At 39.5% G+C, this 26281-nt stretch overlaps 1 protein-coding gene across 6 annotated transcripts in view; it reads right to left on the reverse strand.

Moving 5' to 3' along the window:
* arid1ab (AT rich interactive domain 1Ab (SWI-like)) overlaps nucleotides 1-26281 on the reverse strand; it is a 129780-nt gene that overhangs the window by 22620 nt on the left and 80879 nt on the right. For 3 of the 6 annotated variants that reach the window (XM_057355219.1, XM_057355216.1, XM_057355215.1), the window contains 4 exons: nucleotides 7174-7414; nucleotides 6948-7022; nucleotides 1962-2126; nucleotides 1330-1636 (listed from right to left, as the gene is read on the reverse strand). In XM_057355219.1, the coding sequence (XP_057211202.1) occupies nucleotides 1330-1636; nucleotides 1962-2126; nucleotides 6948-7022; nucleotides 7174-7414 (788 nt within the window). The remainder of the gene's footprint in view (nucleotides 1-1329; nucleotides 1637-1961; nucleotides 2127-6947; nucleotides 7023-7173; nucleotides 7415-26281) is intronic. The other 3 variants (XM_057355217.1, XM_057355220.1, XM_057355218.1) reach the window with 3 other exon arrangements.

The raw sequence follows: 26281 nt of genomic DNA on the forward strand, positions 1-26281 counted from the left end.
GAGTGATTTTTTGGGGGGTAAACTATACTTCATGTTTTAATTAAAACGGAAATAAGAAATTATTATTATTTTATAAAATTACATTCTAAATAAGAAACTTAAACTGCCAGTAGGTGGTGGAAAATGTCGTCTGATTAAGTAATTTGTTCGTTCAATTTGTTCAAAAGGCTGATTCATTCAGAAGTCCAGCTCATTTAAAACCGGATTAAAAAAAGACATGTCACTGTGTGCGTTGCTCGGAGCCAAACAGTTTTGCTTTCTCATTATTATTTTGGCAAAACTGAGCAAAAACGAGACAATATTGTCTAAAATAACTTCAATAATTATTAATTAATATTAATTTATTGACCTGTTGTATCAAATAAATTTTAGGGACATCCTGACTGGATTCTATAGGCTTCATCACGCACTGTGGTCGTCCTGCATTATACTTTTCTTCAATCTACTGTTTAAAATGACAAATGTTCGGTTCGGTTACCAACAACACAGATGAGCAAGTAAGAAGAGACTTGCTTCTATACTAGCATTAGCACAGTTATTCGCACAATGAGCACCACCCTTTTGAACAACGTAATCAATTAAAAAAATAATAAAACTTAAAAATAAAACCAAAACTCTCCTAAATCTCAAAGATAAATCAACAAAAAATAACTAAGTTTTTCTTTTTATTATAAACACTTCACTTGCAACCACAGTTAATAAAAAAAGGAAAAACTCAAGAAAATGAATCTCCTAATGCAGTCAGATGCAGAGCATGCTGGGCACTACAGATCAACTTTTATGTAAATTGTAAACGTAAACTATAGTGCAATTTTAACAACAAAAAATTTGTAGATTTCATTCTTTTGATTTTTTTATGTTATTATAACTCAAATTTTGGTTAAAAAACAGGAACACAATTCTATTAAGTACATTTTAATAATTTCTTTTTTATAAAATCTACTTGGGCACATAATCAATTTTACAGTGTATTACATATTACACTTACAGGCCCGGTTTCACAGACAAGGCTTAGCTTAAGCCAGGACTACACCTTAGTTAAATTAGGATATTTAAGGCACTTTAATAAAAATGCATCAGAAAAAACATTACTGTTTGCATCTTGAGACAAAACAATGTCACTGACATATTTTCAGATATGTTTGGGCAAGTTATGTTCAGTTTAGACAGGTCAAACATTAATTTTAGTCTGAGACTAGTTGTAAGCCTTGTCTGTGAAACCGGGCAATAGTGTATTACACTTACACAAATACAGTTTAATTATGTCAGGGGATATCCCAGTAGTGACAGCCAGCCAAATTTAAAAAAAAGAGCCCCATGGTACACTACCTGTGTATCGAATTAGATGGGCCGTGGTGCATGCCAGCTGCAGCAGGATCCTGGGGCTTCCTGTTTATCCCAGGTGGCGGACACATCCCAGTTGCCACCTGAGGGGGCATGCCGCCCATGTTGGGGCCCATGCCAGGGCCATAAGGCCTTGCCCCCATCTGCCCCGGGCCCACCCTTCCAGGAGGCATACCTGCATATGGCCCACCTCCACCCTGCCCTGCCATAGGATTCATTGTGCCGCCTATTCCAGTACCACCAGGGTAGTTAGCATTGGGCATACCTCCATAAGCTGGCGGCCTTGGGTAACCTGTGTGGAAACAGAAAAGGTTAGGGTAGTACTGGCTAATGTAAAAACCCTGTCTGTCTTTGTTGGTCAAGAATAAGAGTGAGGACAAAAGAGGTTTATCAATCTGAAAGACATTTCAAAAGCTAAACCACAACTTATAATGGAAACAGCACATATCCGACCATGCAGCAAATTTTTGTTTGTTTGTGAAAAAAGTTGACATCACCGAAAGATGTCAACAACAGGAGGGAGAAATAAACAACCGTTCAGAAGAATATCTTTTAATTTAAAGATAATGTGAGCAGTCACCAGACTCTTTATGTCTTGTTAAATTAATATCTCTCACCTTGTGGTCCATACTGGCCACTCTGTGGTCCATAGTTGCCCATAGAGTTGTTTTGTGGATAGGAAACAATCCCACCATGCATTTGACCTCCAGAAGATTGCCGTGGGGATAAAGTTGATCCTGATTGAGGAGAGCCGTATGGCATCTGAGGGTTTCGCACATATACTGAAGGGGGAGAGGATGTCATCACACTTTAATAAACTACCCTTAAGAGTGTTTTTTTTTCACTGAAGCTTTTGTGCTGATCATAGTTCATATGGTGTGGTTCATTTAGGTGGTGTGAAACAGCGGTGTCACAACCTATTAGTATAAAATATGATCGTGATTATTGATTTAGAGTCATATTTTGAGTGGGATTTACTGCGCAAAAAATAACATTTTATTTCAATAGTAGGGCTGGGCGATTAAACGATAACGATATGTATCAATTATACACCTTTATCAATAAAGAGAATTTTTTTAGATATAACGCTCCAACCTTAAAGGGGCTGTAAGTAATAATTTTACTGTATTGAATCAAAACAATACCTTAATATGTTCGTAGAGATTTAGGAAACATGCTAAATTCATATATTGGTTTGTCCAAAAAACAATGCCAGTTATTCCACTTTGAAATGTGCGTTCCATGCCGGAATGTCTGTTTTTGTTTTGGTCAGTGTGACCCCGCCCACTGACGATTTACCCACTAGTGTATTTCGACAGCTCGGTTGCCAGTTGGTGACAATCACAGCATATTGCAGCAAACAAATGATCTGGGTCAGAGCAGATTCCACCATTTCCGGTACTATTACGTCGCAAACTTAGAAAGAATTACTATATTATTTTACAACTTACGAGGAGTAATATACAATTTTATTACGGTTATTTAAACGAGACAGCAATATGGCCATAAATATGCCCGGAGGACGCAACCTCTCAAACGAGCTGCTGATTTGAGTTATATTTGCAAGCAACAAAACCACTGCAAATGTATAAATTATTGTAAGAGTTTATGCTTTCCATTACACTCCTGCAAGTCTCTGGCAACTCCTGTGAGGTCTAGTCTAAGGAGGAGGAGGGGCGGGGAAAAACCCTCCCCAATATTTTGAATTTGGACTGCAATACCAAGCTCAACCGCTAGGTGTCAATGTTACATACAGCTCATTTAACATGTATATAGACATGAAGTTTTGTTGCGTATCAACACATGTGCAGACAGTGCAAGCATTTCGTTTTACAAATAGTGCGCGTTTGCAACCTGCAAGTTTGGATTTGGAGAGATCATTAATCATGATACAGTGTTCATTCTATGACTGCGCGGGCGCGTCCACAAAGCGCGACACACATTCACATCCACTTTTTAAAAGCGTAAATATCTCTGACATTACAGTTATTCATCATAACAAAAGTTTATTATTTGCATGCGTTTTAAAATTGTGCCTGTTTAAACTTTCAAGCGATTTGAAGACTTTCAAGACGTTTCTTCTGACACATTAGCGCACTGTGCATATCCGACGCACACACAGACTATGCACTGGAGATGCGCGGATGAGCTAAAATGTCACCTTGCTTCAAATAAATTATCCTCCCGCCACCCGATAATTTTCTCTGATATAGATATCCGCACCCGGCCCGCACCCGATCGTCACTTTAATTACTCTAATTCTTTGTTTTAAGCATGATGTTATCAGATTCAGTGACGTTAGAACTAATCTGCCAATCTCTGATAGTAAAATAATACGCTGATCGTAAAATGCTTTTAATTGAACATTTATTTATAAAACAAAAGTTTGTCTTGGGCCAGATTAGCCTACATTTTCTTAATAAAATAAACACAGGCTTTACTCCCTTCAGACTTTGAATATCCTCGTTTCTGTCACTGCAACACGCAACACACAAGAATGACTGGATAACGGTAAATTTTCTAGCACTGTCTGTCGGCAAATGCTTAAATCTAATCTTTCAATTTAGCACACACATGATGTACCATATTCGAGGTACCAGTCTTGTGGCTTTCATATACATACAGTGCCTTACAGTTGTTGCATATTACATACCCAGCACCTTGATTCATCCTCGTTAACAACTTCGCTAAAACGCTCCCACACGGCACTTTTCTTTCTTTCCTTCCTTCCTTCCTTCCTTCCTTCCTTCCTTCCTTCCTTCCTTCCTTCCTTTTGTTTTGTTTTTGATTCTCCTTTTTAAATTTCTCTTTTGGATCTGTTTCGCCTCCATTTCTGCTTTAAGAAATGGACCCCCCTCTACCGCCACCTGATGAAAAATGCATTTAAAACACATTCGTATTTTTAGAGAAATTAAGTTCATATTTGTATATGATCTCATCCACCCGTGACCCCACCGCAATTAATCAGAATGTATTTTTTTATTAACCGACCCACGGATCATCCGTAGCACCCGCGGATCACTACAAAGCACAGGTACAGAACAAAGTTATTTTTCACTACATCACTAAACCCTGGGTTAACGTTCTTATTTGCATATTTGCGGTGTCAACAGTCATGATTGGATAAATACTGCAGCGTCAAACTGACTGAATAAAAATAGTGCGTGGTCCCTTTAAATAATCGAATACCTAATGATGCCTTGCAAATCCTTTTTGGCTGTTTTAAGCCTCCTAAGACGTTACTTAAATAAATAAAAAACTCAAAGGATTGTTTACACAGCGCCTGGAGTTTCTGTGACTGTACACAGCTTGTGAAATGAGGTAAGCACTGTTCAGTTTTTGATTGAATGTCCGTTGCTAAGCGTCTGGTCGTATCATTCTACCCCCGCTTCGTTTCACACCGCACACATTTGACAACGCAATGCGGGGTTAACTCTGCAAAAGCGGTGCTAACCCTGCTTCAAAAATACAAGTGTGAAACGTTAATTTAGAATGAAGATAACCTGGGGTTAAGTGCAGTGTGAAAAGCCCTACAGTGGCTTATGTTATAAGTGAAGTTAACAGTGGATATGTATTAGCATTGGCTCTTAAAGTGACAGTAACCAAATAAACATGTTGTTGTCTCTGGTATAATAATCTATTTATTACCAAAACACTTCACAGTAATACAGTTAAAATTGGGACATGTGTATAATACAGTGGTAAAATTCAAACCTCATTTTCTATTGATCTTAATATGGCTATTAAAATGTATAAAAATTTATCGATATCAAATGATATGAAACATTATACTGTATCTAGGATACATTTTTCAGCTGTATCGCCCAGCTCTATTCAATAGTTATTGAAATAATATTGATGTAGTGAAGTAATTTGGCCATGATAATCGTATATTCGTAACCCTAACGCTGGATTCACACGGGGCTTCAGCGTCAATGCTTGACGGAGGACATGTCTGAAGCGTGGCCGACACGCGATCATCATAGTGACAACCGCCAATGAAATTGTTCTCCGGTCTTGCATGAAGGCAAATTGCCTAGCGCCTACACTAGGTTATTTGCATAAGGCGATCTGATTGGCTGACGCCTGCGTGGGCGCTTGAAAAGTTGAGAAATGTTCAACTTCTTGCCGCGAGCAACGCCAGTGAAGCGATGCTGACGGACCCACAATTCAGTTCGGCAATGCATGACATCACCCATTCAAAGTAAATGAGAAGCATTGATGCTGACGCCCTGTGTGAATCCAGTGTAATAGCCCTGTCACTGAAAATAGACTGACAGACTTAAAGGACCATTGTGTAATTTTAGCGGTGAGGTTGCGAACTGGAATCAAAACGCTCACTACACCCCTCCCCCTGCCTATCAAAGCACTATGTAAACTGAGAAAGGATTAAGATGTTGTCATGTTTTTGCTTATTTCCCAAATTAGATAACATATTTACGAAACGCACTCTGAGCAGTTCGTCTGTTTAGGGCTACTGTAGAAACAATATGGCAACAACATTCCATGCAAGGGGACCCGTGTTGTGTGTAGATAGAAAAAGCTCATTCTACGGTAAGAAAAACATAACGCTTCATTATGTAAGGTCTTTATACACCTCTGAACACAAAGTTATGTATATTATAACATTTATGTCAATAGATCCTCCCAAAAACTACACACTGGTCCTTTAAGTGGACGCTAGCAAAACACACCAAGACAAATAATACAAAGTTCAAATACATATGTGGGTTTTAGAGTGTTTTATTCTAATAATGGACATTTTTCACGCTTCTGCATTCACAAACCTGAAGTCGCCCTAGTTGGGTAAACACAACTATGGCGCTGCTGTGATGCATTTGTTTTCATTTAAAATGGTCAGAAAAGAAGCCAAATTTCAAATAAAAAACGTTTTGTCAGAATTGCAGTTTTTGTATGAGATGGTGAGCATAACTAATGAAAAAAATTGTTGACATCTATCTTTTATAATGTAACAATGTGTATGGAAACCCCATTTATGTTTTTTTTTACAGTTTATTTGTTAGATTGTTTTTCTTTCCCAGATTTATTGTTCAGTAAATGATATAGTTACACTTTGTGCTTATAACATTTAAAAAGTTTCTATAAAAAAGAAAAAGGGTCTTTCCCAGATATATTGGTCAGTAAATTACATAGTTACACTTTGTGCTCATAACATTTAAAAAGTTTCTATAAAAAAGAAAAAGGGTCTGTTTTCACAGTCCCTGGACAATTTGCCTTTGGGTTTTCATTGCATAGCATGTAACAGTGTTTATAAGAGCAAAAACTTTCAGGTAAATAAGGAAAGGAGCCACATAATGTTGAGGTTGTATAAAAGTTTAGGAGGAGGAATTTTCTTTGGAAGTTCACAATTCATTTATGGCAGTTCTAAAAATTGCTTTTGTGAGTATACGTAGAACCTGTAGACAATATGACACTATGCCATGTAAACCCAAATGAGTTAGCTTACAGTATTTGTGCAAATAACTCTATAAAAACTACTTGTAGCCTTTCTGGAAGTCAGAGAAGGGTCCATTGTGAAGGCAGAGGAGGAAGTCAAGTTAACTTCTAACTAAAGATCACATTTGAAGAGAAACATGGTTTACCTCTATCCTGACCCATTGAGGAATGCAGTATACCATCTGACTGCACACTGGAGGGTCTGGGGGGCATCTGGTTTCCTGTAGTTGAATAGCAAAAATGTATAAATAGCAAAACTAACAAATAGGCAACTTTTGATAATCTCATGCATTAAGCCCAAAACAAAAACAAAAAAATACTGCTAAAACTTTAACTTGTTAGAAGATGAAATTATATCAATAAACTTCACACCTGGCATGGCTCCAGGTGAGAGTGGTCCTGTGCGTGAGGCGGGGCCACTTGCAGGTGAGCCTACGGGTGATGGCGAGGGACCGCGGATGCCTGGCATGTGAGGGGAGGTGTGGGGAGAGAAGGGTGACTGTGCTGGGTTGCTTTGCTCACCCTGACTGCTGGATACACCTGATGTGCTCACGCCCGGACTTAAAGCACCCTCAGTGCCTGTAGGGAGATCATCAATGGAGCCTGACAGGTCCTGCAAAGACAGAGGAATAAAAAAGTGCAATTAAGGATCTTTAAGGGTGAACTATTAGGTCAGTTATCTGAACAAACCCTTAAATTTCAACGCAACTTGCCAAACACATATTGTTTAAGAGGTGGAATGTTTTGACAGGACAGGTAGTAACCCTTTTGTAACCCTCTAAGAATTTTTTTACATTGTGGTGATGAGACTTACACAAGGCAACACTTTTCACGTTCTCTTGATAAAATGTAAAAATGTAGTTGAATCTGCACAAACAGATCAGCAAAAACAACAACTACTTGTGAATTATTACTATTTATAATACTGAGAACTAAACGTGACATGTATAACACAATAAGAATAAGTTATGCATAAATAAATAAAAATGTATGTCATGTTTTTGATTATACATATTTTGCCCATTACACATGTTACAGCCCAAAGTGTTTTTGACACTAGCGACATTGAAACAAGCTTGAGCAATGAGCAGCGAGCCCATTTGAGTTGTGATGCTGAAATCCATCTGGCAGTCAGTCATAAAGCCTCCCAGTGGAGAGGCGCTTGTGCACACAAGTGTGTGTGGGAATATTTACATATGCATGTGTTCGGCAAAATTTTGTAAGCTCATCTGCCAGCCAGATCAGAGAGGGAAAAGAAAAAAGTGGGAGTGGAACACACATACAAACACACACACACACACACACACACACACACACACACACACACACACACACACACACACACAGTCCGACTGGAGCATGGCCAAGTTTTCCCATAAAAATCTCACACTTACAGACTGGCTGTGGCCCCAAAGTCGGTGGTTTTGCACTTGAAACTGCGCCCGCTGCTATTTTTGGGCCATGATCTGCTGGATGAACCCCAGAGGGAGAGACAGGAGGAGGACGCTGATTCAGACTGCTGCCACACACACACACACACACACACACACACACACACACACACACACACACACAGCCAGTGTGTCTATGAAGAGTTTTTATATGACCCAGGTCTGCTCTCCTAACAGGAAACAACCCTCTGTGAATTTGTGCATGTGTGTTAATGTTGGGATGAATGAATCTAAAAAGAGATTCCTGTGTACCCGACTGTGTACCGAGGAAAGTGTTTATTACTCAGAAGTATACAGTAATCCCGGAGTCTCTTAATGTGCCAAAGTGTGTGTATATCACAACAACACTTATGTGGCTCAAGAGAACAGGAAGCAATGGTTCTCTGAGGAATTTGATCTCAAGCATCACTGATCCTAAAGAAAGAGATATTAATTAATAGACTCAGAGCAAAGTAGGATGTGATTGTAAGTGTAAGTGCATATAAACTAGAAACAGACAAATACTTTATTCTTTTTTATTATGGAGTCAGATGATAAAAGGCACACTCCCCGGGTTTTGTGGAAACAACAGGAAAACTGTATTTACAGGTAAATTATCTAAATTAATTATTTAAAGGTTAATTTATGTAATAAAACAATAAATGCATAACATTAAGCTTTCCAAGAAAAACGCCAATGCACAATAAGGTGGACAAACAGAAAGTCAGGCACGTCCCTAATCTGTACATGTAGAATTTATAGATACACCCAAAAATAAAGACAATCCTCCTCCAAACCCGGTCATCTAACTGCTGAGAGTTAATCTTAAAGATCGGGTAACACACTCAGTTTCTGCCAATCTTATATTAATCTTTAGTACCTATACAGTAGTATTGCATATGTTGTATCTTCGAAGAGTATTTCTTTTGATCAAATTTATAAAAGAGAGATACAGCTGAATGATTATTTCCTGAAAAACAAGAGCTCTTATAGGTGGGACTAGTGGGGAGAGTGGGATGGAACTACAGCACGAGCAAGCAACACATCATCCCTTCATGTTTTGTACATTATGCATGTACACGCCGATTGTCAACAAAACACAGACGAATGGCTTAGTTTGACTTACCGCGTGCGGTTCATGTCTGGCATCTTTTAGAACTTGGACCGCAGCATCTATCAGTTTCAAACAATCTCCAAATCCAGTGTTACATCTACCGTTTATATAACATCCATCACTGAAATGCCGTGAACAAACAAACTACTGACTTCTCTCACTATCGCAAGAGTAACGAGTAAAGAGTAATCTTTCCAAAGCACATGCAAGTAAACGATAAATAAAATAAATGTTCAGTAGCCTACTACGAATGTAAATGAAATTTTATGATTAGATATTTTAGCCTACAGTATGTTTGTACATCTGCAAATTTATTGTGTTTTAAAAAGGAACTGAGAAATTGCGGTTAAAAACTCAATCCAGGGAAACATTTTAAATGCATAGAAACATTAATATGTTCATTTAGAGATGACAAGCATATGGAAATTTGTACCGCTTTGTCAGATTTATGGTTTTTGGTTTCTTTAGCAACAGCTGCTCCGTTCCGTGCATCATACTCCCTTACATCTGTACGAGCCAGCGTCGTCTTTGCACATGCGCAAAACTTCCTACTTCGGTTTTTAATCTGATCAAGTGTTTACATGTCCTATCAAGCGGATTACAAACGGCATAAACCACCCTTTACAATCCGACTGAAATTTCAATCGGCTTGGGCATTTTTAATCTGATTGACGTGTTTACATGGAGTGTTTTCATTCGGATTGGACTTTTAATAGGATTACATTGGTCCATGTAAACGCAGCTAATGTAACAGTCCTGCATCTTTACAATTTCGAGATGACAATTCACAAATTCCCCACTATCGATTATCATTATTATGGCATGCATGACATGATGCGCATATGCCGCGCAAATGCCACGCAAAACGCCAGCTTCCCTCATCTGAATAAAAAAGGTTTCTTAGTCTAAATAAAAGGCTAATAGCATTGTAAAATGAACTGATGTAATTGATCATAGGACAAAATTATTTATTTTTTATGTCCCAATAAAGAGAGAAACATTTTTCCATTCAACACATTTTAGTTTCATAAGTCACCTAAAAACTAAGAACTATAATACAATCAACAAAAGTTTTTTCATCATAATGGGCCTGTCAGTATTAATATAAACGTCACTATGGACGCCATTGTTTCGCATACACCACAGTGAGGAAAAAAGTTACAATTATTTAAACACTGTATAAAAATATTATCATATGGGGGGAAAACTTGCTTTTTATTTTATTAAAGCAAGTCATAATAAAAGGGTGTTACATGGGTTATATGTGCATTTAAAAAGGGGATCTATGGTAAAGAACAAAGTAAATATGAATATGTGTGAATGTGTGGTTCTGGTTGCGTATCCAACCTTTTCCCGTTTTCACACACACATAGACACACATACTAACTTCTCCCCACAGATACACACACACATGCCCATTCATCTGTTGCCAAAACACTGGACTGAGGCAGCGAAACATAAAAATGGGACAGAGAAAAAAAATGCCACGCACGCTGTATCTGTGAGGCTGCCATAGCAACTTTCTCCACATGCTTGACACGTTAGTGCCAAGTAGAATCTCCCTCTCTCTCTTTTCACATTTATCTTCTCAGAGCGGTCTAAGATCAATGAGCAGTTTTACAACATAACGCTGGCCTTACAGTCAACTGTGAGCACACAGCATTGCCCCATCTGAATAAGTGACGTGTGTGTGAAGACCCTAGTTCTAAGGAAAGAGGCATGCACCTACACAGGTTAATTAAAAAGGCCCCTCATGCTTGCCCCAAAAATCACAGAGCAAGATTTGAGGATACAAATGTCACCTCCAAGATTAAAAAGCACCACCTATGGCTAGCTGAAGCTGTGCAGACATCAGCCATGAGGGGGCACTACCACCCCACAAAATGTGAGTGTAATGGGGAGAGCAGAGGTCCCTGCGTATTAGCACCCATTACAACCTCACATACAGCTATTCCTCAGATCTCTATCACTCACCATCCTTTCAGCAATCCCTAACCTTAAGCTTTAACCTTAAACATATAACCCACACCAAGTTTTGGACATTAATGACACCCAATCAATGGTTCTCAAACTGGGGACCCCTGATGGGCACCGGGGAGCTACAGTTTTAGGAAAGTTCATGACATTTCAGCATTGTATAATTCAATGTTTTTGTATAATTTTAAATTTAGGGATGGGCATGTGCGAGGGGGGGGTTGGGGCGTGTGAATCATGGCGATAATAAAAAAAGATTTTAATTACAACACTGGTACGAAAATTTATCTTGATAAAACTATGACAAGATACAAAAATCAATAATTCACCATCAATGTTTTTGAAAATACAGAAAACATTTAAGAGAAATATCAGAGTGAGGTGAAGTGTCATCTCCTCTTTCCTGTCGCACTTCTGTCTGTCAGTGTCTGACAGTAAAGTTGTCTGTCTGATAGTAGTGGTCTCAACTGACATTTTGTGTTAAAATGTGGCACAAAGCAGGGCAATCGTTTTCAATACATTCCTATTGAAGTGAGCTTCAACGCTTGCGTGGTGATCGTGGAGCAGAGGAACGCTTGCTCTGGTCCGCAAGCGTTAAGAGTAGCTTCCATAGGAATGGACTGAAAATGGTAAAAGGACTAGAACCCATTATAAACAGAAATTCTGTCCCCACTGGATGCAGCGTGACAAACCACTTGTGCTTAATGGTTTCTAGTTCGTACCGCTCACATGCGGTGTAGACAGAGTTTATAAAGAATCAAACCTGTTGTACTTTTGTATGTACTTGAGTTGATTTGGCGCTGCACACCTTGCACTTGACTGTATTTTTTTATCAAAGTGAAGCCAGACATCGCTGTGCGCTTTCAAAACCACATGCCCTTCTGAGCACCGGTCTTTACTCTAGACCGCAACCAGGGCTTGACATTAACACCCACCAAATGCAGTAGATTTCAGCTGTGGCGGGTAAGACAGGCACTCCCACTAGCCACTTGGCAGGTTAAATAACATTTTTAATTGTAGTTTTCTTAAAGGTCCAATGTATAAAATTTTGCGGCATCTAATGGTGAGGTTGCGAATTGCAACCAACGGCTCACTCCACCCCTCCCTTTCGAAGCACTATGGTGGCTGACACAGGACTAACACTGTGTCTACACCGGACGTGACCGGCGCGACACGACAAAAGACATTAGAAACGCATTAGAACCCATTATAATTTTACATTTTACAATACATTTTGTCCACACTGGAGGCGGCGTGATGTGACAATCCATTAGAACAAGCCGCGTGTCGGGTCGCGTCCAGTTACAAAATGAAAAGTCTTTCACCTCAGAACTATCTTGTCCTTTCAGACGTTATACACGGCACGCACAGTTTTCACTGAAGGGCAAATTAAACTATGAGCATGGCATGCAACGTGTTAAATACAAGTAAAGTACCCAAAAATCACATAACTGGTACTTTGAGTGTTAGCCAGGAAGGATTTACATGAAGGTATGATATTCATATTCATCTTTCATTACCAGTTAATTTTAGTATTGCGTATTCACCATGGTGACTCTTGTTTCCATAACCCCAAAATGCATTGTTATTTTTTCGCTTTGTGTTATTTTGTATGTTTTGTTTATATTACAGTAGTGCCACAAACCCACAATTTTATGAAAAATATAATTTGGGACCGCTATTTGATAGCTTTGAAGATCGGGTATCATGCTATGTCATGCTTTCTGACTTCTTTACACTATTAAACGTGCTTGCTTCTTATGCTTAACATGGTCAACTTGTTAAAAAAATAGTTGGACGTATGATGTAGTATTTCTGTACTTGATACACTCCTCAGCACTCTGAAAGTTTTTTTATAATTCTGGATCCCTGCATCGCCAAAGGGATCCTATTCCTTTTATTGGCCATTCTCCCGGAAAGCGAGACCCGCTTACAATCAAGATTATCTGCGCTGTGCAGATAATCTTGATGGTAAGCGGGTCTCGCTGGTCGGTTGACTCGTGGGCAGGCTCTTTCTTTTGCCTTGCCATGCATTTCTGGGAGAATTGCACTCGTTACTCTTGCGATAGTGAAGTTTAGGTGTGTCTGTTTGCTCACGTCATTTCAGTGATGGATGTTATATAAATGGTGGATATAATGCTGGATTTGGAGATCGTTTGAAACTGATAGATGGTGCTAAAAGATGCTGGACAAACTGCACGCGGTAAATCAAACGAAGTCATACGACTGTGTTTTGTTGGCAATCGGCGTGTACGTGCATAATGTACAAAACACGTTGGGATTAATGTGATGATGTGTTGCTTGCTCATGCTGTAGTTCCATCCCACTCTCCCCACTAGTCCCACCTCTAGCAGCTCGTGTTTTTCCCGAAATAATCGTACAGCTGTATCTCTCTTTTATAAATTTGATCAAACTAAATACTCTTCGAAGATACGACGTATGCAATACTACTGTATAGGCACTCAAGATTAACATGAGGTTGGCAGAAACTGCCTGTGATACATGATCTTTAACCTTAATTTATATGCTGTTCATTTATCAGTATAAGTCATATTAGTCACACATCTTAGTCACTAGTTTTTTAAACAAACTACTTATGACATCATATATCCTAAAAAGTGGGTTGTGGCTTGATGATAGGGCTGGGCGATATGGCAAAAAAGTAAACCCGATTGTTTTTTTCTATATTGATCGATAACGATATTTATTTCGATATATATTTAATTAAAAAACTGTATTTAAAATAATCTAGTTTATTAACAAAAGTTAACCTTTAACCAGTTAAAATTCAATTAAATTATTGCACATTATGCTCATTAGGGCTGTGTATTGGCAAGTGCCTCCCGATATGATACATATCACGATAGATGGGCCACGATACAATATATTGGTATGTGTTTCGATACGATACACATTTGCGATATATTGCAATACTTTAAATAGAAAACATAAAAAGTAGAGCTAGAAATACAACATGATGTGCACCACCGGGGGATTTCTGTAAGGATAAGTGTAAAAGCATCCCTTACCTCTGCGGAGTGGCCATGATGTGTGATGCATGGACCTTTAGTTCAGAGGTTTGGGTTCTCAAACTGTGGATTGCACCCCTCAAGTGGGTAGCACAGGGGAATAAGGTGGGTCACGCAAGTCACTTGGCTGTTGTGGTGCATTACAGTTAAAACAATGAACATGGGCAGAATAAAACCTCTGTTTCATCCGTGCTGTAAATGCGCTGATGTGACATCCGTGAAAGCACAATAAATGTCATTGTTACTTTTCGTCTAATGCACTGCAGTAGCCAAGTGACTTGTGTCATGACTTGCGAAGCCTACAAACTGCATTATTTTATATAACTCCTTACTCCATTACTTATTTTGAAAACCAAAGCACACCCACACATCAAATCTGAGAGCACCGAGCATTCTTATATTTTTCGCCATGCTCGCTTCCACTTACTTTTCGCCGTATGTATATGACATGATTAAAAAAATTATCGATAGTAGAGGTATCACTATCGATACACTATTGAAAAAAAAAATATTGCGATAGTTACATGTATCGATATTTTTGCACAGCCCTAATTTTTTTAGGTTTACAAATGGATAGTGCCAAGATCTGGCTGAAACTGTGTAGTTTTAACTAATCGTAATTTAACTGTATTCAAAAAAATGCAGATCAAAAATGTCCACACTTCTGAAACAAATCAGGCTCAAAACATCCTTAAATGGGAGAACGAGTGCTGGGGCACCACATTTAGAGGCCATCCACACGGAGACGCGTTTAGCTGTATACTAGAGGTGCACCAATTGACCGGTCAGAGACCGGAATCGGCCGGTTTTTCGTATGATCGGCCGGACCGGTGACCGGCCGGTCAGTCTCACGTCTCGCCAATTCCAAGCCGATCTTCTGTTGCCCGTGATGCGGGCAAGAACGTCACAGCCGTCATACACTCAAAGCCGCAAGTAAACGTGCGTGCGCACAGCCTGTCTTTCACGGCTCGTTTATACTCGCATGTGGGACCACCGTACCGCGAGTCTCTGCTGACTGACGTGCATCTCTTATATCTGCTGACTGCACGTGCATGCACACACATCATGTACTGTACAGACAAAAAGGTGCACTGTAGTTCATCTCGCGCTGCTTCGTCTACATGGGGTATGTATGCTAACAGTGATGCTATTAGCATCATGCTAAACTCATGTTGAAGTCGTTCACTCTGTGTAAAACAAACGTAAATTCCATTCAACCTGATTGCTTGTCTTACGTTAAAACTGTGGTCATTTTTTAAAACTGTGGTCATTTCTGACTGTGGTAAAATGACATTCAACTAGGCATGTGCCGGTATCAAATTTCCATGCTGCGGTTAATTGATTAAGGTTTCGTCGCGGTAAACGGTATTATCACAGTATTCAATTCTATGAGAAATGCAGGTTGAAAATATAAACCAACTTCAGTGTTTTCCTCTTGATAACAACTTTATTTTAAATAATAAAGAGAACCTCAAACATTCAAATACAAATAAATATAAATAAAACACGCCACCGGCGTTGTGGGCACTCTCGGCAGCCTCTCCACCGTCCACCAGGCCCATTGGCAAGCGGGGGAGGCGAGAATCCTGGGGGTCCTCGTCGGAGGCCTCCAACCCCGAGCCAGCCGTGCCCTCCACCTCCTTACTTCAGACAACCACCAGATGGGTGGCTCGGCTGAAGAAGAAGAAGAAGCGGCAACAGAGGGGGGCGCGGACTCAAGTACAGTCAGTGTCCAGTCCAGCACCCAGTCCGGTGCAGCCGGCGTCCCAGCCGGTGATCCAGCCGGCGTCCCAGCCGGTGATCCAGCCGGCGTCCCAGCCGGTGATCCAGCCGGCGTCCCAGCCGGCGTCCCAGCCGGTGATCCAGCCGGCGTCCCAGCCGGTGATCCAGCCGGCGTCAAGCCCTGTCCAGCCGGCCTTCCAGCCGGCATCAAGCCCTGTCCAGCCGGCCTTCCAGCCGGCGCCCAGCCTTGACTTAGGTTCCCCAAGAACTTCCTCCCCTAAGTCCCCCAGGACTTCGCGCCCTTGAGCGCAGCCGGGGACTAGGACTGTTCCCCCCACAAGCCCTTGTCTGTCCCCCCCTCCCATGTTTATTATTTTTGTTGTCCCACCCCAACCCAGTAATTGTATTTTCTGTATTGCCCTTGGTTATGTTGTCTATGTGTATTTGGTTCCTGTCTTTGTCCCAGTCTGTCATGTCTTGTTTGTCAACCCCTTGGTGAACACCTGGGGGTGTTCATTAAGGGGGGGGGCTCTGTCACGGTCCTGCATTCTTGGTTCTGTATTTCTAGTCATGTGGCAGGATAGGGACTGAGCCCTTAGGTTCTATGTGAGAATGCCATGAGATGTTTATGTTTTTGACATCTCATGTGTTTTCTCGTGTCTTGTCATTGGCCCCGCCCCTCTCGTTTCTTGTATTGCTTCCCTGCCGTGTCTAATGTTTCCCACCTGCCCTGTGTAATTATCCCTCGTTTGTCTCTCCTTTAAAATGCCCTCTTGTTTCATTGTCTTGTTGCTCGTGTATTACGTTCGATGTGTGCTATGTGCCTTGTACGTGTTCTTGTACCCTGCTCGTGTTTGTTGTTCTTTCCCAGTCTCGTGCCTTGTTCCTGTTCCTGCTCCTGCTCCCCGTCTAGTGTTTGTATTCGTTATTATATTATTCTTATTATTTGGACCTTGTTTTGTCTTGCCCCCTCGTCGGAAGTTTTTGTTTTATTGTATTAGCTTCAGTTTAGTTTTTTCCCCATTGTGGGTGTTTTGGTTTCTGTTTTGTGTAAATTAAAGTCTTACTTGTTAACCCCTTCACTGCCTGCCTGCATTTGGGTTCTTTCCACGCAATTCGTGACAAAATATGTGATATATATCTGATTGAGTTCTTTATTAACACAAAAAACTGCAAATACATATACATCTTTAGAGTAGAATTCACTCATAAGAGTTTTAACTTTTTATTGAAGTTGCAGCAAAAATCAACCCACTTCTTTTAATACTACGGACCAAAGATAAAGACAATTTATTTTACATTTCAGAAAAAATGAAATAAAGCAATGTTAGTTTCATAAACAGAAACAGACAAGAATAAACTTGAAGTATTTTATTGTTATCTTAGACTTTTGTGAGATGAGTACAAAAATGAAAAAGGTAAATTAAGTAACATGTTTAGTTATATGTTATTATTTGTACTTCTTTTCAGTCACAGAGTTCTTCAATTTAAGAGTTGTTTGGACAAGAGAAGATTCTGTAATTTAATGCAGCTTGGAGAACTGCATTTAGGGAAATTTGGGGAAATTGTAATGTTCAATCATTTATGTAATGAAAATAAAAAAAATGTGTATTGAAGAAAAGTTAATATGGTTTTACATACAGTATACTTTCAATTATAGTTTGTAGATAGAAAATCGGAATCGGCAAAAATCGGAATCGACAGGTTTCACTTGTAATAAAATCGGAAACCGGAATCAGCAAAGAAAATTGCAATCGGTGCATCTCTACTGTATACGTAAAGATTTTGAATCGTATCTGCATTTCGTCCATACGGATCCAGCGTTTTGGGAGCCTGAAACCGCTATTTTTTGAAACCGTGTCCCAGAGTGGGTGAATCTGAAAACGCCACCCTTGCGTTTGTGTGTACAGCCGCTCCATATATTTTCTAAAACGATGATGTCATCACCCCAGTGTGAAAAGTTTGTGTGCATGCTCCAAGTCATCTTCTCCATTTTTAGTGCATCTCTGTGGCAGAATTACAGCGCCACATACTGACTTGGCATGTATCCTAAATCGTTTTGTGTCGGCTTCAGTGGTTTCGTGTGTATGCAGATATTGAGACGACGCCGTGAAAAAGAAAAAAAATTGGATAGGGAAAGCTCAGGCTTCGTGTGGATGTGGCCTTAGAGGGGTATATAAAAACATGTATTCACAGTAGGGGTGTAACGGTTCTCGGTAAAAAATTTAAACGCACGGTTCTCCACCAACGGTTCGGCATTTTAAATCTGACGATGCATTTATAATATGTTTCGTTAAAAATTATAATGCGTAAAACAGACTGACAAAGTTCAGCTAATGTATGATTGTCGATGGATACACATTTAATACCTACAACAAATCAAATAACGTAGACAAATTTCAATAGGATTGACGTATGCTGTACAGTCATTTATGCTTTCATCACCCGGGTGTTGTGAGCGCACGAGTGCAGGTGAGACCTGAACAGCACATGTTGCTGTTTAAACTACACTCATTGCCAATTTAAACATTTAAGTGCAGGATGATGCACAAGAAAACTCGCTTGCGCGCTGTGAGAAGATACGAAACGAGCACAAGGAAAGTCTCAGACATGGCGCAAATATTGAGTTGTCTATGAAGTTTTACACTTAAACGGACAAATTCACACACGAAGTAGGTCAACATGCCCCTCTTGTCGAATATCTTAACAAACATAGTAGGTTATGTCTTAAAGGCGGGGTGTACGATTTCTCTTAGCCGTTGTTGATGTTCAAATCACCAAAACAGACACACCCCTACCCCCATCTTTCGCTTTCGTCAGCGCTCGGCTCGACTAATGTCCGTCCTGTGCACTGTACACCTTACTGCTGATTGGCTACAAGGTTGTTCTGGTACTCGGCCCGACTTGTCTAGACAAGCGTAATTCGGAAATCGGACACTCCGCCTTTAAGTGAATGGACGAAACAGACAAAAAACAACGCATGTGTACAGTATCAGTGTACTGGATCGGTTGCATTCCTCTTAAAGCGACAGCAGCATATTCCTGCTGACTGTTAAAAGTCAAGGAAAACACTCACTGCTTGTGACTCAATAGCTTCTGTAACTTCAATTATGATTCATCTTTATTTAATTTGTACATATGCAATGTTATGTTTTATTTGATTACTTTAATCCATTTCTATACCTTAAAAGGCATATATACGTATCTTTTTTTATTTTCTGCTTTGCCCTGTTGTTTTATTGGTGCTGTTACTTGTAGCTTGATTACTTGTTCTTATTTTTATGTCAGTAGTCCCTTTTCCCTGAACATAGCCCGAACCGACCCGAAACCGTGAGCCTAAAACCGTGACAAAGCGAACCGTGAGTAATTTGAAACATTAAAAATTTCAATTGAAACAATTTCAGTAACTTATTTTGTTGCACATACAACTTAATAAAGAATTTTAACATGGCAATTTTAAGGCTTAACTGAAATTAGAATTAAGATCAGTGTCAATTTTGACAGCAAATTTTGATTTAGTTTTAGTCATAGTCTCTTGACTAAAATGCAATTTAGTTTTAGTCATCCCAATTTATCATAGCTTTAGTCTATTTTTAGTCGACGAAATCTAAATTATATTAGTCTACTAAAATCTATCTGGATTAACTCATTTAATTGGTGTCATTTAATGTTCCAAACAAAGATTTAACTGTTTCGACATAATTTACTTTACCTTGGAATTAAATTAAACCAGGTCATTACCTTTATTTTTCAGAAAAGTTGAGTAACTACTGGATATGCATTGTTGTAACACAGAGAATATTAGACCATGAATGACATGTAGCAGTTCATTCAGTGTCATTTTGACTCAATTGATTCGTTCGTTCAGTGAAGGGCGTATTCATTCAGTACATTCAACCAATGAAACGCTCTGACAGAGCTCACGCTCAAGCGCTATTGGCTCATGTCTCTTTGAAGCTGCGCCGTCTTTGCTTGAGACAGTAATGAATGAGAAAAATCTTTCAAAAATACATATTACATAAACTGTATTACATTTCTTCAATCATGCAAATCACATACTTGTTTTTTAGCATGTCATTCGATCTTTTAATATACAGTACGACTCACTTCATCGCTTCTCTGATCGGAACAGCGCTGGTTTCTTTTGGCTTACTTTATGTTGCATATCACGTTATGCAGCAGCTCATGTTAGCGGATAAATTAACATTGGCATTTAAAAACGTTTGTGCTGCCTTTGCAGGCGAGTCACCCCAAAACTCATTACAGTCACACTTCAAATTTGCTGTGTTTTAACAGCGATTGTGAAGGAAAATATGACGCTTTGTAAACCACTTGGAGACACAGATTGTGTCTTGTGCTTCTCTCTCTACCGCATATGTGAGATAAGCACACGTGACGCGCTGGCGCAGAGTAGGTAGCGTCTTGACAGCTGAACGAATAGAATTAAACATATCGGAAAATATCCCCATCTCTCTACGATGCGCATCGTAACATTTCTGCATCGCAAAATATCGTAATACGAAGTATCGTTACACCCCTAAATGAGGCAGATTTTTATTTTGGCGGGTCGTCGCGAAGACACTTGAGGTTTAGTGTGTGTTTGACAGTAGCTTCACTCAAACAGTGAAACGCTTGTAAAATGAACTTTAAACAGCGGTGCAGAAACCGCACACTCTGTGAGTAAAATTCATGTGTTCATGCCCTCGTATAGTGAAATACAGACAAATCCACGACTGTCACTCTTGTAACATGTTAAACTGTGCAACTCATTCACTCGTAAACACGCAGGACAAGCAGATGACATATTTAAATAGTCACACACACATCACACAGATCAGGGCTCTAGATAAATGGACTCAATGCAGCCGGAAAAAAGTATATTTTAAATGTAAGTCTCAAATGTTATGCTCATTATAGCAGTATAAAAAATATGCTTACATTAATAACAGTTTCTTAAAATGTAATATAGTACTTATTTCAGTTTAGTTTCATAAATGTACATTGCATAGAGAATAACTTGCAGTAATACCATGTATTTTATTTTACTTTTATTTATATGTAATTGTAGCGAGGAAGGCGGGGCGAGAGCCGTGGGGCAGGTAAGGCGGGGCCGGCGGCGTAAGTGGCAACGAGTGTCAGCTGTGCGACTGCCGGTCCCTGCATGCCTCACGGGGGAGCTCGGGAGCATAAGAGGACGAGCGACCGGACCATCAAGAGAGAGGACCCAGGCCCAGAAGTTAAGTGGAGTTTGTTTATGTTCGTGTGGCCGGCAGTCGACCGTGAGGTGGCTGCCGGCCTTTTATTTGCTGGATTATTGTTTATTTATTTTGATTAAAGTTTATTGTTTGAATGATGCCGGTTCCCGCCTCCTTCCTTCCCTACTTTGAACGTTGTTACAGTAATGTCTTTGCTTTATTAATTTATTATTATTATGTCCTATTAATTATAATGCATGTAAAGCTGCTTTGCAATAATGAAAATGGTGAAAAGCGCTAAATAAATAAAACTGAATTGAATAATAAGGACCAATATACGTGGCACTCTGGCAAGAGTTGCATGTGAGAATTTGTAAGTAATTTGGACATCACTATATTATATATTATACAGTATCTATATAAATATATATTTATGTATATTATATTATATTTATATTATTATTGTCACGGTCCCACCGTCTTGTTTATGAAATTCTAGTCGTGTGGTGGGATCGGGGCAGAGTCCTTGGGTTTTATGTGGGAAGGCCATGAGATGTTTATGTTTTACCTCTCATGTGTTTTTCCAGTGTCTCGTCTCTGTTCCCGCCATCTCGTTTCCTCGTTACCCTTCCCTGAGTGTTTAATGTCCCACACCTGCCCCGTGTAATTATCCCTCGTTTGTCTTCCCTATATATACCCTCTTGTTTCTTTGTCTTGTGTGCGTGTATTACGTTCGGTCCGTGTTCTGTGTACCGTGTATGTAGCTGTACCTTTTGTGCTCACCGTGTTTTGGATTTTCTGCCGTGAGTCTTTGACGTTGTGTCGTGTTTAGTTTTTTGTTGTTATTTTTAGTCCTGCTGTTTTTGCCCCCACGTGGGAAGTTTTTTGTTTAAATTTTGATATATTTAGTTGCCTTGTCTGTACCCCATTGTGGGTCTTTGTTTTGTGTTTATTGTTTAAATAAAGTGTTTTTGTTTAACCCCTTAATTCACTGCCTGCCTGCGCTTGGGTTCTTCACACCTCGTCGTGACATAATATATATATATATAGTATATATATATATATATATATATATATACAGGTGCTGGTCATATAATTAGAATATCATCAAAAAGTTGATTTATTTCACTAATTCCATTCAAAAAGTGAAACTTGTATATTATATTCATTCATTACACACAGACTGATATATTTCAAATGTTTATTTCTTTTAATTTGATGATTATAACTGACAACTAATGAAAATCCCAAATTCAGTATCTCAGAAAATTAGAATATTACTTAAGACCAATACAAAGAAAGGATTTTTAGAAATCTTGGCCAACTGAAAAGTATGACATGAAAAGTATGAGCATGTACAGCACTCAATACTTAGTTGGGGCTCCTTTTGCCTGAATTACTGCAGCAATGCGGCGTGGCATGGAGTCGATCAGTCTGTGGCACTGCTCAGGTGTTATGAGAGGCCAGGTTGCTCTGATAGTGGCCTTCAGCTCTTCTGCATTGTTGGGTCTGGCATATCGCATCTTCCTCTTCACAATACCCCATAGATTTTCTATGGGGTTAAGGTCAGGCGAGTTTGCTGGCCAATTAAGAACAGGGATACCATGGTCCTTAAACCAGGTACTGGTAGCTTTGGCACTGTGTGCAGGTGCCAAGTCCTGTTGGAAAATGAAATCTGCATCTCCATAAAGTTGGTCAGCAGCAGGAAGCATCAGAAGCGTCTCGCCTGGGCTAAAGACAAAAAGGACTGGACTGCTGCTGAGTGGTCCAAAGTTATGTTCTCTGATGAAAGTAAATTTTGCATTTCCTTTGGAAATCAGGGTCCCAGAGTCTGGAGGAAGAGAGGAGAGGCACAGAATCCACGTTGCTTGAGGTCCAGTGTAAAGTTTCCACAGTCAGTGATGGTTTGGGGTGCCATGTCATCTGCTGGTGTTGGTCCACTGTGTTTTCTGAGGTCCAAGGTCAACGCAGCCGTATACCAGGAAGTTTTAGAGCACTTCATGCTTCCTGCTGCTGACCAACTTTATGGAGATGCAGATTTCATTTTCCAACAGGACTTGGCACCTGCACACAGTGCCAAAGCTACCAGTACCTGGTTTAAGGACCATGGTATCCCTGTTCTTAATTGGCCAGCAAACTCGCCTGACCTTAACCCCATAGAAAATCTATGGGGTATTGTGAAGAGGAAGATGCGATATGCCAGACCCAACAATGCAGAAGAGCTGAAGGCCACTATCAGAGCAACCTGGCTCTCATAACACCTGAGCAGTGCCACAGACTGATCGACTCCATGCCACGCCGCATTGCTGCAGTAATTCAGGCAAAAGGAGCCCCAACTAAGTATTGAGTGCTGTACATGCTCATACTTTTCATGTTCATACTTTTCAGTTGGCCAAGATTTCTAAAAATCCTTTCTTTGTATTGGTCTTAAGTAATATTCTAATTTTCTGAGATACTGAATTTGGGATTTTCATTAGTTGTCAGTTATAATCATCAAATTAAAAGAAATAAACATTTGAAATATATCAGTCTGTGTGTAATGAATGAATATAATATACAAGTTTCACTTTTTGAATGGAATTAGTGAAATAAATCAACTTTTTGATGATATTCTAATTATATGACCAGCACCTGTATATATACACAGTATAGTGTTGTCAAAAGTACCGGTACTTCGGGTCCAAGTCGGTACCTAAAAATAAAAAAGTTGTCGGTACCTAATTTTCATAAGACCCGGTACCACCGTGGTACCGGGTCAACCGGGTACTGATGCTCTGTCTGACAGGTTGTCAGTCGGAAACTTTTTATAGACGCAACAAGACGTGATGAGCGGATAAGCGCGGCTCCGATCCACAAGAGATGCGCGCAGAAATACTTCAGATTAAAGTCATATCACGAAGAAAAGAACAGAGTTTTGTGGTGAAACGAGGAAGCATCCGGATTTAAGTTAACAAGATCAAGCGGTAAGTTTCAATTTCTGTTGCGTTTGCATTATGAATGTTGTAGCATATGTTAAGTTAAAGGTTTACGTTAAAACAAACGTCCCTGTTTGCGTGTTAATTTGTTAGCGCCAATGCTAATCCAGTCAAGTGTCCTTATTAACCATTTAATGCTTTTATAACTGTAATGGGGTAAAATAAGTGGGAGGACAGGATGGGGTTTACAGTACCTATTTTATATAGGCCTATCTGAAATCTATGTGCTAGAAAACTAGCATACTAACTGTATGACTAGCAATGTGTATGTCTTGGATAGATAACTCTATTAGGTTTAAAAAACCACATTTAAACTAAATAAAAATCTATCTGTTGCATTTATTATTTTAATATACAGTTACCTTAATGTAAGTAATCTTGTGTAAGTGCAGTATAAAAACTGAGGTTTGTTTTAATATTGCATATGCATGTTTGTTCAGTCAGTTGCCTTACTGAAGTTTATTCTATTTGTCTTATACAGCAGCAGACTGAGGAGGATGTTCATCAGCATGAAAGACCCCAGTGAGCACACAACAGTTTCAGCAACAATTAACTTACACTTCATGTATACAAAATGGCATTGCTTTCTATACATTTATATTAACAATGAGCTTTATTAATAAAATTGTGTTTCAATTAGCATGTACTGGTGTTTTGCTTTGGTACCGAAATTGGTACCGAGAATCGTGGAATTTTACTGGTATTGGTACCGACTACTGAAATTTTGGTACCATGACAACACTAATCACAGTATATATACAGTATGTACAGTATATATATATATATATACTGTATATATATATATATACTGTATATATGTATATATATATATATATATATATATACTGTATATATACAGTGTTTCCCATTCATTGACGAGACTATTTTGTTCCGCCACAGTCTTAAAACGAGCCGAATTCCATTTCTTACAACAACATAACTATTTGTAATGTTGAATTCTGCACCGCTGTTTCGTTGTTGTGCCATTGTTCATGGCTAAAAATGCGTCCCCCTCTGTGTTGCTTCAGCACAATGTGCGCAGCAAACACACAGACACATACTGTACATACGAACGCATGCTCGCTCGCTACTGTTTCAGCGGTTGAAACGCAGACACGTGACCTGGCCAGGATTTAAGACATCGCCAAGCCATACGGAATACAACATCGTTTGAGGGAAGTAAAATCTAATGTTTCAGTATTCACTGCAGATATTCACAGTACAAACATGATTTTATCAGTGTACGACAGAGCAAACAGATAGCATTACCTCATGGCGTTAACATCATTATGTTCAGCTTCAGCATCATATTATTTCCAGCTAAAATAGCCGATAGTGTTTGCCGATAGCTTCACTCAAACAGTAAACAAACATAAAATAAACTCTCAGAGCAACTCTGTAATGTGTAAATGTGTAAACCACATTTAGTCTCGTTTTTATTCGTCAACAATATTGCATTATAAATTTAATTATAGTCATTGTCACATGACAACGCATTTACGTTGCGTCTCATTTTCGTCACGTGATAAAGGTTCGTTGACAACCATATTTCCGTTGACGAAAGCAATACTACTAACACCGTGTCTACACCAGACGCAGTGCGACGCAACACACGCGTCATGCCGCACCGCATCCAGTATGAACAAAAATTTTAATTATAATGCAAACTCTTGCATCTGTTGCCCAACTGAACTTTCTTTCATTTCTATATAAATGAAAAACAAATGAATGGCGGTGTGCAAGTAACGCAATCGGTTTATAGCCGACCACTGTGTAAACACAGTTTAAACTGACTTCCGGCCTATACAGAAATGTGGTGATACATTGCGAACCACACAGAAACACTGGACAAATACAATTAAAAAAAGATTTGAAAAAAACAGGAATAACGGGAGAGGCAGCAGAGGGAATCCTAGAGAGAGGGAGAGAGTGCTGCAACATGGCCTTTGTGTTGCCAGCAGAGTAAGAACGCAGAGAGAGAGAGAGAGAGAGAGAGAGAGAGAGAGAGAGAGAGAGAGAGAGAGAGAGAGAGAGAGAGAGA

This window comes from Triplophysa rosa, linkage group LG16, assembly GCF_024868665.1.
Source record: "Triplophysa rosa linkage group LG16, Trosa_1v2, whole genome shotgun sequence".
NCBI lineage: Eukaryota > Metazoa > Chordata > Actinopteri > Cypriniformes > Nemacheilidae > Triplophysa > Triplophysa rosa.